The sequence below is a fragment of the Terrapene carolina genome, unplaced genomic scaffold, assembly GCF_002925995.2.
Source record: "Terrapene carolina triunguis isolate 2854851 unplaced genomic scaffold, T_m_triunguis-2.0 Scaffold103, whole genome shotgun sequence".
Taxonomy (NCBI): Eukaryota; Metazoa; Chordata; order Testudines; family Emydidae; genus Terrapene; species Terrapene triunguis.
In genome coordinates this window covers 2135160-2153006 of record NW_020664454.1, presented here as the reverse complement: position 1 = coordinate 2153006, position 17847 = coordinate 2135160, and the positions used below count along the sequence as shown (strand labels likewise).

General features: G+C 41.8%; 1 protein-coding gene across 1 annotated transcript in view; it reads right to left on the bottom strand.

Moving 5' to 3' along the window:
• LOC113406537 (ubiquitin carboxyl-terminal hydrolase 24) overlaps positions 1 to 17355 on the bottom strand; it is a 109061-nt gene extending 91706 nt beyond the window's left edge. The window contains exon 1 of the mRNA XM_026651810.1: positions 16952 to 17355. Coding sequence (XP_026507595.1) covers positions 16952 to 17278 — 327 coding nt within the window. The 5' untranslated portion in view covers positions 17279 to 17355. The remainder of the gene's footprint in view (positions 1 to 16951) is intronic.
• Positions 17356 to 17847: the final 492 nt, after the last annotated feature.

Here is a 17847-nt window from a genome sequence, read left to right as displayed (position 1 = left end):
CACACACACACACACCCAGGCACGTCCCCCCCTTACCTTCAGCAGCCCCTCCCTGCAACTTCCAGGTGTTTGCTGCTGCCTCCATGCAGAACTAACAGCTGGGAGCTGCAGGGAGGGGCCACTGCTTTAGCTCCATGGGGAGAGGCAGCAGCTCTCTCTGCAGCTCCCAGCTGTTTGCCGCTCTCTTCCCATGGCCACAGCTCCCAGCAGCTGCTGTGCAGAGAGGGGTCCCGGCGGCACCATGTGACCGAGCAGAGCCAGCAAATCCTGGCAAAAATTGGGGCGGGTGGGGGGGACGGAACCATGACCCTATGTGCCTCCCCCCATGCATCACCTCTGGCAGTGGGGCGGGGAAGTGGACGGGTTTCGGGGCAGCAGGTGCGCCCTGGCTCTTGAACTTCTGAAGATTGTCATGGGCGGCCCAAAGGGTCAGTAAGTTTGGCCATCCCTGTACTGTACACTGAAATGTAAGTACAATATTTATATTCTAATTGATTTTATAATTATATGGTACAATAATGGCGCTGAAGAACAGGGACGGAAAACCAGTAATTGACAATACAGTGATGGAAGCGGTCTGCAAAGATTTCTACACCGAACTCTTCGCGTCTCAGATAAATGTCCCAGTACCAACATTTCAACAGACCAACGAGCATGTACTCCCAATCCTTGTCAGCAAAGTTCGACATGCAGTTCACCAAATGAAGGAAAGAAAAGCCCCAAGTAAAGATGGACTGACAATCGAAATGATAAGAGCTGGAAGCCAAGACCGCTGGGAAACCCTTGCTCAGAGGTTTAGCCATTACTTGGGACAGTAGAGTGGAGCGCAGGACATTGTTGTTGAGAGCATGCATAGTAAAATGCGATGGGCCGCGCATATAGCGAGGCTCACTGACTATCGATGGACTGCAGCTGTCGCCGAGTGGTACCCACAGGAACTGAAACGACCACTTGGCCGACCTCCAAAGAGATGGGAAGATTTTATCGTGAAAAGACATGGCCGCACATGAAAAAGGAAGGCCAGGATATGAGAAAAATGGAAGGCGTATTGTGATCGGTGCAATCTATATGAGGGCTGAAGGACCGATTGATCAAGGTGATATGGTAAAAATGAGAAAGTAAGCAATTTTTCAGTAATAGTGTGCTGTGTCACTGTTGTATTTTTATATCTGATTGTGTAAGCAAGTAGTTTTTAAGTAAGGTAAAACTTGGGGTACACAAGGCAAATCAGACACCTGCAAGGGGTACAGTAGTCTAGAAAGGTTGAGAGTCACTGCCCTAAAACATACAATGTAAGTAGTACAGTTGAAGCTCCACACCAGTTTAAGATTTGGCCTCTTCAAACACTGCTAGCGGGGTGCTACCACAGCCACCTATCTACTAGGAAAGGGACTGAAATCACAACTCATTTCATGTAGACCAGAAAAAAGATTGTACATTTATTAAAACGAGTCATCTTTTTCTAGTACAAGATAGGATAATTATTAGTCCAGTAAAAAAGAAAAATAACTCAGATAGGTTCTGCACTCATGTGCCACTGACACCTAGGTCACCAATCTGACTCCTACCCAGGCTTGTAGTGACTGAAAACAACCTTTTAGTGACTGGTTTATGTGAAGTGAGTTGTGGACTCAGTCCATTTCTTAGTAGATAAGCATCATTGTTTTTTAAAAAAATAAATCCACTACTGGCATAAGTTTGCATCTTGTTGGCAGTTTTAGGAGAGGCTAACGGTACGTCTACACTACAGCAGCATAACTGTAGACACTTGCTACCGCAACGAAAGGGGTTTTTCCGTCGCTGTAGTAAATCCACTCTCCCAAGAGGTGGTATCTAGGTCAATGGAAAAATTCTTCTGTCGATCTAGAAGCGTCTATTTTGGGGCTTAGGTCAGCTTAACTATGTCACTCGGGGGGTGTGTGAATTTTTCACACCCCTGAGCGATTTAGCTAGGTCGACCTAAGTTTCAGGTGTAGACCAGTCCTTATTCTTAAACTGGCATGGATGCTCAACTGCTACTACCGACATTGAACATGTTAAAGGACTTCAGCTGTCCATTGTGTGTGTCACTATTATCTTTCAGCAGTACTGACCGTTTATGCTTCCTTCCCCTAAGAGATTAAAAACTGTACAACAGAAGGTGATCACTTAAGTCAGTACCACTGAGGAAATGAGAGAGGAGATGTTAAATACAATTCCACCAACAATCTGCTGTATTTCTGAGGGGGACAGCCACTTACCTGCACTAAAGTATAGGGAAAGGAATGCCATTTATACAAGGAAATGGTGATGATCGGTGGTTAGAAGGTTGACTTAATAACTTAAAGCCATCATTTTTGGGAAAGGGAAAGCATCCCTTGTCATGCTCCTTTGACTGGAGAAAATATAGCTGAGTTTTTCTTCTGCTAAAACCCTGCCACAAGAAGATATCAAACCTGAAATGGGTAGTAACTCCCCTAGAAATGCATGACTGCTTCTTGTTAATATCATCCGTGGATACTAATTCAAATGGTTTATTATTCAACTTTAAAAAAAAGAATTAGTGTAGTGCTCTTGAAAATGAAGGTTTAATAGCAGATGCGAGAGCCAGATATCCTGCAGAAATGCACTATGCATGCATGCTTCAGTATTACACTATTTACTGAGGCCAATTGCAGTTTTAATTGACTTTGGCAAAATTCTCTAGTTATGATTTATAATCAAACAGACAGCCACCTTCCTCAACTCCCTCTTAGAATTTAAAAGTATTATATATTTTTGGCATTAAATGGATAATTTAACAGTTATCCAATACTAAGATTTAAATTACGATTTGATTTGTTAATTTAATTCTGATTTAACAGTTAAAGTATTTTATTCTTGGTGTAATTTAGTATTAATAGCAACTTAATTCTGGTGATGTTTTCTTAATTTTACTTTAAGACTTTTAATGAAGTTCATAAAATAGAAACAGAGATGGAGTCACATTTCTTTCAATAAGCAATGGGGGGCCAGAACCTTTCAGGATCTGGGATGAATACTAGAGGTCAATCTAAAAGTCTCACTAGTCCCTGCTAATAAATCTGTAGCTTTTACAATATGAAGGGAATGTCTCACTGCCAAGAAAACAGATCTAAGTGCCTCAATTTGTTGTTTCAGAGACTTCTCCAGTGATTTCAATCGGTGCCTATATGTAAACACAACTCACACTGAAGATCAGTAAGTAACATGTTTGGAATAACAGTCCTAGTGCTTAAGCAGCACAGGATGAGGAGCCAAGGAATATGGAACCTGCTTCCAGCTCTTCCATAGGCATGGCTCAGTGACAATGGCTAAGTCACAGCTTCCTGGTGCTTCAGTTTCCTCAGCCATAAAATGGCAATGGTACTTCTCTACCCCAGTGTGTTGAGGCACGATTCATGAGTATTTGCAAAATGCTTCAAGATGCTGAGATGAAAGCAGGATGAAAGCACTACATCAGATACTCATAAAAACAGGGAGCATTTATCTCTGCTCTCTGATCTGTAATGTTTGAGGTCTCTCAACCTAGGAGAGAGAAATGAATCCTGAAATTGAGACATGACAGTTCCAGTTCCTCTTCTAGTTAGCTGTCCAGAGGAATTTTCATATTTAAGACAGCATGTATGTTCTGCAGCCTGTCTGGGATCTCAATTTTTTAAAAAAGCTTTACAAATCCATCTTTAAAAAGGAAGATGGACTGTGTGTCTAGGATCTATTATGGCAGCTGCTGAAAGCTGATTTTTTTTTTTTAAATCAACCACCCAGAGTCACTTCTTTGCATGTTATACAGTGATTTCAACCAAATATCTCAAAACACTTGGTCTACCTTATAAAGTGAGATGTAATGTTAGTCTTCTATTCATTTTATAAACTGGTGAACATCAGCACAGCGGTTAAGTGATTTCCCCAAAGTCACACAAGTGGCAGATCTGGGAACAGAACCAAAGATTTTTGACTCCCAACATTACCCTAAATTCACCTAATCCATACTGCTCACAGCAAACTTGGCGTCCATTTCTAATCTTAAGAGAATCAAAACTAAACTTTGCAGAACTTCATTAGTGAGAGTCAGTGACAGAGACCCATTGTGATTTACAGAATTTTACCAGTTAGTAAGTATGGTACATGGCAAAATGTACTATAAATGTGGTGTTCATTTATTTTGAGAGTGCAGTCTACCTTTAATTATTGATAATACTTCATAATATTTAGATAAGTGTTCTGTCTTGCTAAAACTTAATTATTCTAACCATATATATGCAGAAGTCACTACAGCACTTTGCTATTAAATCTTGGTAAAGGAGGGAGACTGCTTCATGTGTGAAAATTATGAAGTGCACTGATTAGCAAACTCAGGAAGGTTCTACTTTATTGCTGTTCTGCTACCAAAGTGATACCAAAAAAGTCCTAGACTGCTTAAGCATTTGGATGATTTATCTAATTTCTACAGAAAGTCAACTCCTTTAGCTCAAATTTGTGCTATTTCACACAAATGTAAATATAGCTTGCAGCATAGTATGGGAAGCAATTCACATTTAGTAGCACTTGTATGGGAGGATTGCTTTTCAGTTCACAAGAGATAAGTCTTAGGGTTAGCTCCACCTAGCTGAAGCTAACTGGGATTCTTTTTACAGGTGAATTTAAATATGCTCCCATCAAACCTCTAACTCAGTGTACACACACAGAGCAAGATGTAGGCTCTGAGCCTACTTTAGACTAACAGTAATGTTACCATGGATCTATCAGTGGGCTTAACCTTCTTTGTTACAATCCCTAATAACTATTAATAATGAGGCCCGATGGAAAAATCTAAAAAGATGAACCTATTTCCTTCACTCAAAACTGCAAGCTACAAAAACAAAACCAGTGTACTGTATAAGACTGGATACAGGAATGCTATGCACACTTCCAAGAAGAAATCCTCTTAGCCCAAAGCCAGTCTAGAAATTAAACTTATTTAATTAAAATTTTATAAGAGTACTGCTGGAACTGCAATTCCTGGTTTCCAGGGTAATGGTGTGACGTTAACATTCAGTGTTCCCCTGCTCAGCTGACTAGATGTTCAAAGAGTCCAGCACAGTGCCCAAATATTAGTAGGGCTATAGCTGAAAACAAATAATGGGATCCTAAGCCTATGGTTTGCACACATTTGATTTTCTGGGGGACATGTGGCTTAAGGAAGGGCAATATTGATCCCTTTAGTCCAGTAGTTCTCAACCTGCAGCCCAATCAGCATACAGCTGCAGCCCCTGTGACATCCTCAGGTCCATACAGGTAGTATATATATTGTGTGGATATGGCCCAAACAACACAGAGAGCTGCTTATGCGGCCCACAATGGTAAACATGTTGAGAACCACTGCTTTAGTGTAACCATCATACGGTCTGGAAACCATGACAGATCAGGAGGTGAAATAGCACCTATTGCAAACATGTTTTGGCCTCATTTTTAAAGTTAGGTAACTAGCATTAGTCTAGGAAAGGGGAAAATAAAGCCATCACAAGGAATGCCATTGATACTGTAAGCTTCTTCTGTGGCTATGTATATGCCATGTACATGTAAAAACAAATCTGAAGGTGAAAATGTTTTAAATACTATGACAAAAAATATTTTAAACAGAGTTGTGCACAGGTATATTCCACATTCATAGCTGCAATTCTATAGTCCAGTGACTAGACTCTAGTCATTGCGCTGATGCTGAGGAGTAAATAATTATAAACATTTTGGAGTGATCATACACAAACATACTGCTTGCCAGAACTCCAACTAACAATCTTTAGTAGGAATTAAATATTGTGCCTTAATGAATGACAGATTTCCCGACTTAAAAAAGCAAAATCAGTAGTATTATTTGCTTCTGCCAGGACACTAGGTATTGACCTCACAGTGCTGCAAGATGACTAGAGATATAAAAATGTTTGCCCAATGACAAAATAAGTCAGTAGGGAAAGATTTTTAGGATTCTAAACGAAGTATTAAATTAGGGTGATCACAATAAATCAGTAAGGAAAACAAAATTGACATTTCTCTTAAATCTCAGTATGTAGCACTAGCCACTAGGCCACCTTGCTTATGAAAATCAGCAAGTGCCTAATTCTGCTTGCTATGAAGAGAACAAGAATATATCATGTCAGTTCTAAGCCTCCATACATGGAGCTTAATTCAGATATTAATCCTGCTTACACCCACTTACTAATGTAGGAGTGTAAAAGGAATCTAATGGCAAAACTTACACAGCAAGGAGCTACGATAAATGTAAATTTAAGTAGGGGGTGGCTTTCTTTAACTCATCTTCTTACACACTTCTGTTAGCTGCTCTTTTTCCCCAACCACAACACTCCTTACCTTCTACTCCCACAGCCTGGGAACTACACCATGCTAGGCTCCCTTAAACTCCAAAGGCCACATACAGAGACAATGAGTAAGGAGGTGTAAACTTCACATTAGTGAAGCATGTGCAAGTAGAAAGGGAGTCTGCATTTGTGTAAATAAGACAAGTGGAGGAGCTGAAGAAGCAAGGTAAATTCAGACTACCCCAGACTCCTCTGAATTTGGCTCAGAGTGTGGCAGAACCATACATATTGAAAACTATTCCTATTGCAAATTTAACATACCCAAGTGCTTCTGAAAATAAGGGTTAGAAAGAAATAAGCACTTCCTTTGCCCTCCCAGCCCTCTTCTTACAAAGAGCTACTGTTTGTTAATCCAAAAGCATTCCTAATGATCTGCTGGAATTAACTTCTAACACTGGCAATTTGTTTTTATCCCCATTTTCCTTCAGTATTTCACTTCCTTATTAAACAGCTGCCACAGAATAGTGCTTTAGACTGGGAAGATGACCAGAAAATGCACCTAGAGAATGTTATATCAAAGAGACTTCCTGCCCAGCTGAGAAGCTGCCTGTATACAAGGCAAGTCGACCTCATCTGCACTGACTACAAACATCACCTCTATAACATGTGTCCTGAGTCAGTCAGCCTAGTAATTTAAAAGTATTAATTTTTATGAGGTAACTACTTCAATACACTACAGATTACATGCCAAGCAATTTGCAAGCCTTCTGAAATACAAAGCAAGAAGTGGGTTGTAGCCCACGAAAGCTTATGCTCTAATAAATTTGTTAGTCTCTAAGGTGCCACAAGTACTCCTGTTCTTTTAACTATGAGTCAAATTCTCATCCAGTACTCCCCTCTTCAAGTAGTTTCTTGGTATCTGTCTCTACTCTTGACCCATCAAGATTCATAAATAGTGAAAGATATGTCAAGTTACTTTAAAAAAAGCGTTGAAAAATTTAAATAGGCAAAGCCGAGAAAGATGTCCTCTAGCTTCCTCAGTAGTCTTTAGAAATGCAAGTGTGTTAAAATTTCTAATGCCACTTGATAGCCACATGGCAGCTAGACAGGATTTTAATGACAGCATCCACCACAATGCTTTATTTGATTGCTTAATTATTTTACAAGGCCAATTCTTATGTAAAACACATTGTAAAAACTTCCAGAATACCATGCAAAGATCTTCATGTTGCATAGCTCAAAAATCAATATGTGCAATAAACAGGACTGTCTGAAATGCACAGCAAGATCACGGGGTTAAATTTAACACATTTGTCACACATGACAAAAGAATTATTCTTTGCAAACCTATTAACTCCCTCTATGCAAGGATGTCAAAGGACTTTAAAAGCCTTAATGCTCACAGTACACTTATGTGGTGGACAAGTATCGTTATTTTCATTTGACAGAGGGAAACCAAAGCGCAGAGAACTATGCCCAAAGTCATACAGTAAATCTGTGGCAGAGCCAGGAACAGAATCCAAACGTCCTGAGTCACATTACCGTTAAACACAGAAACGACTCGCACCTCATAATTGCAACTCAGTTTTGAGATACATGCAGTATAGCTTGTGAAAAACTGCTGCTAGCACACTGTTCACAAAGGTTACTGGGCCATTTCCCTTACAAAGCCTCTTTTCTATGAGGTAGAACATGGGAAGAATGTTGGCAGAATGATGGAATTGCACCTAGAACATAAAACTACCTTTGAAAACAATCTTGGATGAGTCTATAGTACAACCATATCCTTGTGCAATATGGTAGAAAGTGGAACCAAAACTCATACATCACAAATTGACGAAGAAAGGACATATTTAAAGTGAGTCAGGGATAGCTAGGAGGCATACAATCTATTAGTCACACTTTAACAAGAAGGTCACAGTAATGATTGTTAGAAACCATTTAAAAGAGTAAGAGAATATCCAAAGGGAGATACTACAACCATTATAACCTGCATGGTTGCTACTACATTCCAGGAGTTTAATATCAGTCATGGTTTCTTATGGGATCTCACAGAATTTGTGGACTCTCTGGTCATGCTTCCAGCATTCTCCTGGCTTGCCTACCAAGACCCTTGCTGCTCCTAGCTACAGAATCCCTGCATCTGGTCTCTGCACACTGGTGGGACTGGTCCATTTTGAGCCTCTCCCTCCCAGGCAAGATATCACTGTAAAACAACATTTAAAATCTAACTACACATTTCACTTTGCAATAGTAGGGATAAAGGGAAGCTGGTTCAGTAGGATCCTGCATATTCAACAAAAGCCAATCACGCTGAAAAAGATATTGCACTTCTGCTTTTAAGTATGACGGGATTTTTCACTGGGGAGGCTTTATCATACTAGATACTCAATACTGGGCCATAAAGGGAGACGAGTTTTTCCTATATGGCTCAGTGAATGCTCAAATTTAAGGAAGCATTTATGGCAAGCAGACTTCTTGGGTTTTCTTGCTTTCTTCCTTTCCTTCTCTCCAAGTGAAAAACAGTAACTCCTCACTTAACGTTGTAGTTATGTTCCTGAAAAATGTGACTTTAAGCAAAACAATGTTAAGCGAATCCATAAGAACTAATGTAAATGGGGGGGTTAGGTTCCAGGGAATTTTTTTCCACCAGACAAAAGACATACACACACACACACACACACACACTATACATTTTAAACAAACAATTTAATACTGGTACGCAGCAATGATGATTGTGAAGCTTGGTTGAGGTGGTGAAGTCAGAGGGTGGGATATTTCCCTGGGAATGCCTTACTGCTAAATGATGAACTAGCAACCTGCTGAGTCCTCAAGGGTTAACCCATTGTTGTTAATGTAGCCTCACACTCTACAAGACAGCACGAATGGAGGGAGAGGAGACAGCATGGCAGACAGAGAGACACACACGTGTGAAAGAGATGCGCATTGCCCCTTTAAGTATGCTGACCCCACTCTAAGTACACTTTTTAAGTAGATCAGCAAGTTGAGACAGAAGCTGCTGCCAGGAAGCTCCCTCCGTCCTGAGCCCTGTTGTGTCCCCCCCACACTCTATGGAGATGGGGTAAGCGGGGTGCAGGAGCAAGGGGGAGGAGGACACCCTGACATTAGCCCCACATTCCCCCCCCGCCCCCACCACACAGACAGCAAGCAGGAGGCTCCAGGGAACAGCTCCAAGGCAGAGGGTAGGAGCAGCACAAGGCAGTGGGACAGCTGAACTGCCGGCAATTGATAGCCTGCCGGGCGGCTGCCGTACAGGGAACTTAGGGGAACGGGGAGCTGATAGGAGGGCTGCCGGTCCACCCTGGTTCCAAGCCCCCACCAGCTAGCTCCAACGGGCTGCTCTTCCTGCAAGCAGTGGACAAAGCAGGCGGCTGCCAAACGACGTTATAAGGGAGCATTGCGCAACTTTAAACGAGCATGTTCTCTAATTGATCAGCAACCTAACAACGAAACAACGTTAACAAAGACGACTTTAAGTGAGGAGTATTAGAGGGGTAACCGTTTTAGTCTGAATCTGTAAAAAGCAACAGAGGGTCCTGTGGCACCTTTGAGACTAACAGAAGTATTGGGAGCATAAGCTTAAGTGAGGAGTTACTGTATAAGTCAATCTCACGACAGAAGTACTGTATACATTTTGCTCGCTTTCTGATACCACTCTCTGAAGAGAAAGTATGTAGATTTACTGCTAAAAAAAATCAACAAATAAACAAATCAACATACTCTTAGAGCCCCACGTCTGTTAGTCTATAAGGTGCCACAGGACTCTGTCGCTTTTTACAGATCCAGACTAACACGGCTACCCCTTTGATACTTGCTAAAAAATTGACATTCATCTTCATCATTCATTCACAAGCATGTACAACATGCTTCTATTGTGGCCAGCAAGAGATATATGAAAAGAGTAAACACTTCATACTTCTTGTAAAAACAGCTTAATTTAAAATCCAACATGTTGTTTAAAGAATGTGGTGTACAGAATTCTATATTTTTTCCAAATCAATTTGTCTGCTGGTTGGAGTAAATCTGATATGCATTCAATTTATGTTATGCAAACAGGGCCTAATCAAGACTTGTATAAGCAGGTACAACTTAGCTGGTCCAAGGTGTTTTGCCTTATACAGGGAGGACCTTTTGGGGCAACTGAAACCCTACTGTGCTACTTAATTATGTTTTAGAAGAGTTGCAAAAATAATCAAACTTTTTTTTTTTGCATTTCTTTGAATTTTGACATTCAATTTTTATTTTTCTTGGTGAGATGGGCATGAAGATGCCAACAAGATTGACTGTAATCGATAGGCCTCACCTATTTGCAATGAAATTTAGTTAAAAGTTAGTTCACTAAGTAAATAAACTAGCTTGCTGTATAGTTCAAGTTTTAGTCTACATACAAAGAGGAATTTATAATTTTTCCCTTTTTCCTCAACCATGACATACAAAATATGTCCATGAATACAAAATATTCAGTGTGCCAGGATGGCTTAGTGTTAGCAGCCTTACTTCTGGGCTAGTGCAGTGGTTCTCAACCTTTCCAGACTACTGTACCCCTTTCAGAGTCTGATTTGTCTTACATACCCCAAGTTTCACCTCACTTAAAAACTACTTGCTTACAAAATCAGACAAATATACAAAGGTGTCATAGCGCACTAATACTGAAAAATTGTTCTAATTTTTACCATATAATTATAAAATAAATCAATTTAAATATAAACATTGTACTTACATTTCAGTGTGATACTTCAGCCTGTTTTTCACTTGTAAGCCTTGTTTGAAGCTTGACCCACACACAGCAGGGCTGAAGCATGTAACTTAGCTTTCTGGGGCCCTGGGCAATTGCCCTGCTTGCCACCCCGTAATGCCGGCCCTGCACTTGCAATCCCCTAACCCATCCCGTGACCTCCCTAGGGGCTGCAAACCCTACGTTGAGAAACACTGATCTAAATGAGTTGAGTAACCCCTGGAAGACCTCTGTGTACCCCCAGGGATATGCGTACCCAGGTTGAGAACCACTGGGCTAGTGGATGTGGCATTCAGTTTTCACACCATGATTAGGGATCCCCTCCCAGGCTGACACTGCAGTACTTGGGGGGGAAGGAGGGGGCAGCTGATCTGGTATCCTTCATGTTATCTTCCAGCATTCAACACCTATCCAGTGTCATGTCATCTTCAAAAGGCAAAAAGGTGAACGAACCTCTGTTCTGGCCAACATTCTCCCTCACTCAACGTAACAGATTCTAACATCCAAGTTTCTGCGTACATTAGCGACTGCATAATGGACACACTTTCCTTCACAGTCACCACTACGTAAAGCACTCAATCATTTATAAATCTATTTACACCGACAGTAGGAATTATACAGAGGCAACAGAACTCCAAATAAAAATGTGGAATACAAACCCGTTCTCTAACCTGTATCATGCCTGAAGCTCTACCATTTTGTATTACAAAAAATGGTAACTTTTGTAAGGCAAACACACTGATACAATGTAATTCACCAGACCACCACAGTTCTGTCTAGAGAAAAACATCTTGTAGTAAACAATAAATTCCATCCACAGATTCATGAACTATATTGAAACATACCATCTAGAGAAAAAAAAGCATAACACTCCTGCACTGTGTGCCACTTGTGAAGTGATAATCTAGAAATAGATTTAACACAGAGAGAGAGAGAGAGAGAGAGAGAGAGAGAGAGAGAGAGAGAGAGAGAGAGAGGCAATATCATATTTACTCTACTGTGCATACTTTCTGGCAAGTCTTAAAATGCTAACATGAAGTTCAACAGAAACAGCAGAAATACGCTAGTGTATGCTGAATACTATTACTATAATTTGTGTTCATTGACTTTTCAACAGCATTATATGCCAGAAGTAAATGCTGAACAGAAAACTTGCTGTCTTTTCATATCTCATACATTTCAGAACTTTATATTGGCTATCCCGTCTCAAGGGTTGGCCAGGCTCAAGAATTGCAAGGCCTGCTCAGTACTCCCCAAGCTGGAGGATCCCATTTTGCAGTACCCGTGAAGTCGATACTGAGCAAGGGCCTCAGCTCTGCCCTGCTCAGTACTCCAGACAAGTGTCAGTCAGTGGAGAAAATAAGATGGGGGGGGGGGGGGAAGAGAGCAGCAGACCTCTGATACAGGTCAAAACTAACAACCAGATTCACAAAAATAGAAGGTACACACCTTTATCCCGATGAAGCCTATCAAACTTTGTACTACTGGCTCTTGGTGTGCAGTGACACTGGTTCAGGACTACAGCAAGAATCAGACACTGGATCACAGTTTCAGTTTCCCTGCCATCACTGTTAATTAGATTGACAGCTGAAAAATGCAGTAACATCTCAGGTATGTGAACTAGTCAGATACTAGGGAGTGAGCACCAAGGAAATTCCTGTTTAAAAAACCTGAAAAACTAACATGAATTCCGGATTCTTTTTAATTGTAAAGTTAGGAAATGAAACTAACACATAAAATTGCAGATCAGCAAGTGCAACTAGTATGAGTGAAGCACACAGCAAGTTACTACTCTGTCATACTGCAGGGTTTAAGTTATATAATGAGCTCCCAGCCCTCTAAATTTTCCTCACCACCAAATTCTCTCTTTAAGATCAGTTTCTGCCTTCACAGGAGAATTTTTATTTTGATCCATTTTGAGGAGGATGGTAACAATATAACAGCCACAATCCTTACTACGATCAAAGGATGAGAAAGTTCCTTAGCTCTTCTCCCCACATAACAAATGTTTAATCCATTCACTGAAGGTGGGCACAGGTAGATAGACTCTTGGTTTAAGCTTTGTGGTGAATGGGTGAGTTTCAGGGAGCAAGGCCCAAGAGATATTATTAATTACAACACTTATTAATGTACTGCACGGTATTCCTGATCAAGATATTACCTTCCTGATTAAATTCTTCCTTTCCTGTGTTTTCATGGGATTTTATCTGAACACTCCACCTTTTAGATTCTCATCCTTTGGCTTTGTCTAGCCTTAGACTGCATATCCTTAAGATGTGCAATGTAAATACAAATTAACAAGTATATTATTTATGCAATTACAGTGTACATTATCGCTGACTTTATTATTAAATGTACGTAGCATCTATTTACAAGCAGCTTAGGCATTTTAACCATTGAATCAAAGTTTATAATTTGTAACTCAAGAGAATAAACCTTGATGTCTGAAAAATAAGAAACATGCCATACTAAAACACCTTCTGAAATAAAAAAAAAAAAAAAAAAAAAAAAGGATTTAACATTTATTTCTAAAGGGGTCTTAAGTTGTTACCATAAAGTTCTAAAAAGAACAGATCCCACAACCCCAGAGCCACCAATATACAGACACTATCTCTTCTTGCAAGCCTCAGGCTCAAAAGCCCCAGTCCCATGGGGCCTCAAAGAACAGGACAGTATAAGGGGAATTAAGAGTTCAGAAAGGTCTCCAAGATGTCAATTTATTTTATTTTATTTTTTAAAGCCTTAAATTTAATGGACTCCATGCCCACACAGGCAAATAAAGCAGCAAGCAAGCAGGCTCCCCCTGATATATCTCCAAGATTAATGGAGTTGATGATGGTTGAACAGACTTTTTTGGTAGCTCAGGGTAGGGAATTCAGCAATAATATAACCCGTCATCATGGCATGCATCATAATCAGCAAGTGAATTATATGACTATTCTAAATTCCATCACCTTATTTATCAAAACTGAATACAAGTGCTTAACATGCAACTCTAGTAATCACAACAAACATAATAGATAGGTGTTTCTAGGAATATCCAAATACTGTGGAAATATTTTTCTCTGGAAAGTTTCATGGATACTCAAGAGAACGACCTTATTTAAAACCTCATTAAAATTATCCCAGAAACAACTCATCTGAAGCACAAAGGGGGCATCTAAAATTACTATAAGGAAACCAGAAAAAGGATCAACATGTATTTGGCCAAATTTTTAATTTTGTAAAAACAAGCTTTTATAGAACATAACCAGCCCCCCTCAAGCAATTTCCCTGAACACTGCAACATTAAGAACTTGAGATTAATTTTCATTGTCCATGATGAGAAACAAACAATTAAATTAAAATGTAAACTGGATTTTAAAATGTATTAGTTTTTAATAATGTAAGCTAGCATTAGTAAGAGAAAGAGCATCTTATGTTGCAAACAAACATTTCTGAGTGGCCTGCGTCTCTTTAACCGATTGTATATCTTGAAGCTCTGCTTCAGAAGGTATCTATTATAGTAGTCTCCTCATATAAGTATATACATAGGAATGCTCCAGATTACAATTTAAAAAAATAAACACAAAATAGAATAGCAGGTCATACCTCATACCTTAAAGAGGAAAAATTGGAATAAGTGAAGAACTGTAACAATGCAATACAAAAACATCTAATTTTGTTCTCTAAACTATTCCTGTAAGTAAGACTTTCACATTACAAAAAATTAGGCTCTCAATCTTGTAATCAGATCTGTCAGTGTGGAAGAACCCTTGCATCTGTATGGATCCTATTGCTGAAATTGTACTCAAATGCTCCTAACCCTCTGCAATTTGTCATATTTTCTGTATTTTGTTTTTGTTTCCCTAGTTTCTGTAACACTACCACTAAAAGGGAAATATTTTACTATGAAAAGGAAACAGTGAAGTTCACTATACACAAAGCATCAAATATACAAAGGAATTTCCCCCTCTATTCTTTCAGAGGTAGTATCATAATCTTAGATATCATTTGTAACAATAGGTTAAAAAAAAAGAAATGTAATGTTTAAATGGACAGTGTCCCTTTAAATATCATATTGAAAAAAGCATCTTCTTATCTCATGTGTAACTATACATGTTTATTTGAAATTAAAAATATTAAATATCCCTTCTTCTTGGTCATAAACTGCTTACTGACAACAGATTACACATATTGGGATCATGATACCCGCCCCCCACCAGCCTCTCCAAGAAACACTAAAAACCAGTTTTTGTTTTAACCATTGTAACTTTGTTGATTCAAACAATATATGGTTCTGATCTTGCAGACATCTCCACATGAGTAACGTTATGCATGTAAGATAATCCATCAGGCTAGATCCTCCACTGGTGTACATCATAGCACATCTGCTGAAGATTTAATCCATTGAGTTCAATAGGACTATTCATGTGCCTAAGGTCTGCCTAAGTAAAGTGATGCAGTGAAAGTAGGGGTACAGTAAAGTAGGGTATACACATATATATATACACACACACACAGCAACATTTAAAAATACAGATAAGCACCAGCCATCCCCCTATATTCAACAACCTAGACATTAATTGCCTCATTTCTTAAAGGCATCATGGGAAAGGTGAGTTTTGAATTCAGATTTGAGGGAAGAAAGGGTAATGGCTTTACACATAAGGTCAGAGAAGGCACCCACACATGAGAAGCAGCACAGGAGGCATGAAGAGGTTTGCATGAGAAGCTGGCATAAGGGTTGACAATAAGGCTGACATAACTGACAGAGCAGAGGAGAGATGAGAGAAGAGACAAAAGCAGACCAGTAGGAAGAGGCAAAGTTGTGAAGGGACAATATTCTTCAGTACTTTTATCAAAAAGCTATTCTGAAATACAGATAAGTTTAAATTATAAAGTTTGAAAAAAAAATCAATATTTTAAGGCATTTTTATTTCAGTTCACCATCTTTTAAGTTATCATTTATTCTTATTTCCATTACTTCTATCTGTATTAACCTAGCATCCAGTAACAAACCCAACTCTGTTTTGATTTGTGCGAAGTAAATCAAGGTAATCACACTGTATTTTTTCTTTTTTTCCTCTTTTAACCAAATAATAAAATAATAATAAAAGAACATTACAGTGTAGAGCCACCTGGCTGATGCAATGAGGCAAAGAAAAAAAAAATCCTGGCAAAGCCAGATAATACTATGTTCCTAAAATACCTAGAGCCAATGGCAAACACTTCACTTTCTAGAAACTGAAATAAATCGATACAGCACATTTTCTCCACAGTCACCAAACAGGAGAAAAATTCTATCCTATGCTTTTAGTGTGTGTGGGGGGGGGGGGGGGGGGGAGGCAGCGATACCTTGAATTAATTGAGCTGATGATGGCTGAAACGGGCTACCACATGCCAAGGATAGAGCCGCTCCATTTTGGGGGCGATCTACAACAGGATCCATATTGTGGGAGAAGCTAAAGCCACCATCAGTTTGTGCTCTGCCAGCAGCGAGAGCAGCACTCACCCGTGCACCCACTGAGTTTTGGAGCCGCCCCAACGCAGCAGTGGAAACCTACTAACTCCCCGATGCCTTTGGCCCAGTAGCCCAGTCATCCAGGTCGGGTGGAGTTAGAGACCGGCACCCTTACAACCAAGATGCTGGGCCCCCTGCCAGGTATTGTTTGCACTGGGGCTGGGTGGGAGGTGGCCGAACATGTTGCCAGGCGAGCGGTGGGAGCGGAACAGAGAGGACGGGCTGGGCTAAGAGGGTCGCTATCCCACCCTCCCGGGCCGGGATCAGCCCGTTAACCCGGGGATAAGGAGACACCGGCCGGCCCGTTAGGTGCAGCCCGGCACCGGCTGACACCTCTCAGCGCCCGGGAGCGAAGGCAGCTGTGAGGGGCCCCGTCCCAGGCAGCCCCCCGCGCCTCACCTCGGTCTCCACCACCTCATGGTAAGCGGGAGGTGGATCGAAGCCGCCGCCGCCGCCTCCGCCGCTCCCCCCGCCGCCGTCTCCGTCCCCTCCGCGGGAGCCCTGCCCGCCCGCCGGCGAGCCGTGTCCGCCCTGCCCCGGCTGGCCCTGCCCGCTGTCCATGGGCTCGTAGCCGCCGTAGTGCAGGCCGGGCCGCTCGTTGGTGAGCAGCGCCACGGCCTCGTTGATGTCGTTCTTGGCCAGGCGCAGGGCCCTGCGGATGGCGGCCGCGTCCGAGAAGCCCATGCACAGCAGCGTGGTCATGTGCTGCTCCTCCTCGCTCTCCATGGCCGGGCCGGGGGGATAGGGGCCGGGAGCCGGGCTCAGGCGCTGCCCGCTCTGCGCGCCGCCATGTTGACGGCCGCCTTCCCCCTCCGCCTCAGGACCGCCGCCGCGGAGCCCCGCACCCACCCGGAAGCGGCCGGGAAAGCCCGGGTGGGGGACACGCCTGGGGCCTTGGTCACGTGACAGAGGAGGGGGCGTGGCTTCTTGGGCATGAATGGAGGCGAGGCGGGGTATGAGGGAGGGGGAGGTTGCCATGGGAACCTGAAAAGGCTGCTGCGGGGGCAGGGAGAGGGGGAGGGGCTCTGAGGGGGAGGATGCAGCCGCCTGAGGGGGAGAAGGGTCTCAGGGCAAGAGGGTACCTGGGCGGCTGAGGGAGTGGGAGGGAGGCTCCCAGGAGTGGAGGAGGAGGAGGGTGATGGAGGGGGCTGCCAGGGATCTGATGGAGGAGGCTGCAAGGCAAGGAGCGAGGAAGGAGGCTGCTAGGGGGAGATAGAAAGAGGAGTGCACGAGGGTTTTCCAGACTAATGCCACCCTGTCCTGAAGAGGGCGGGCAGCGAGGACTGAGAAAGAGC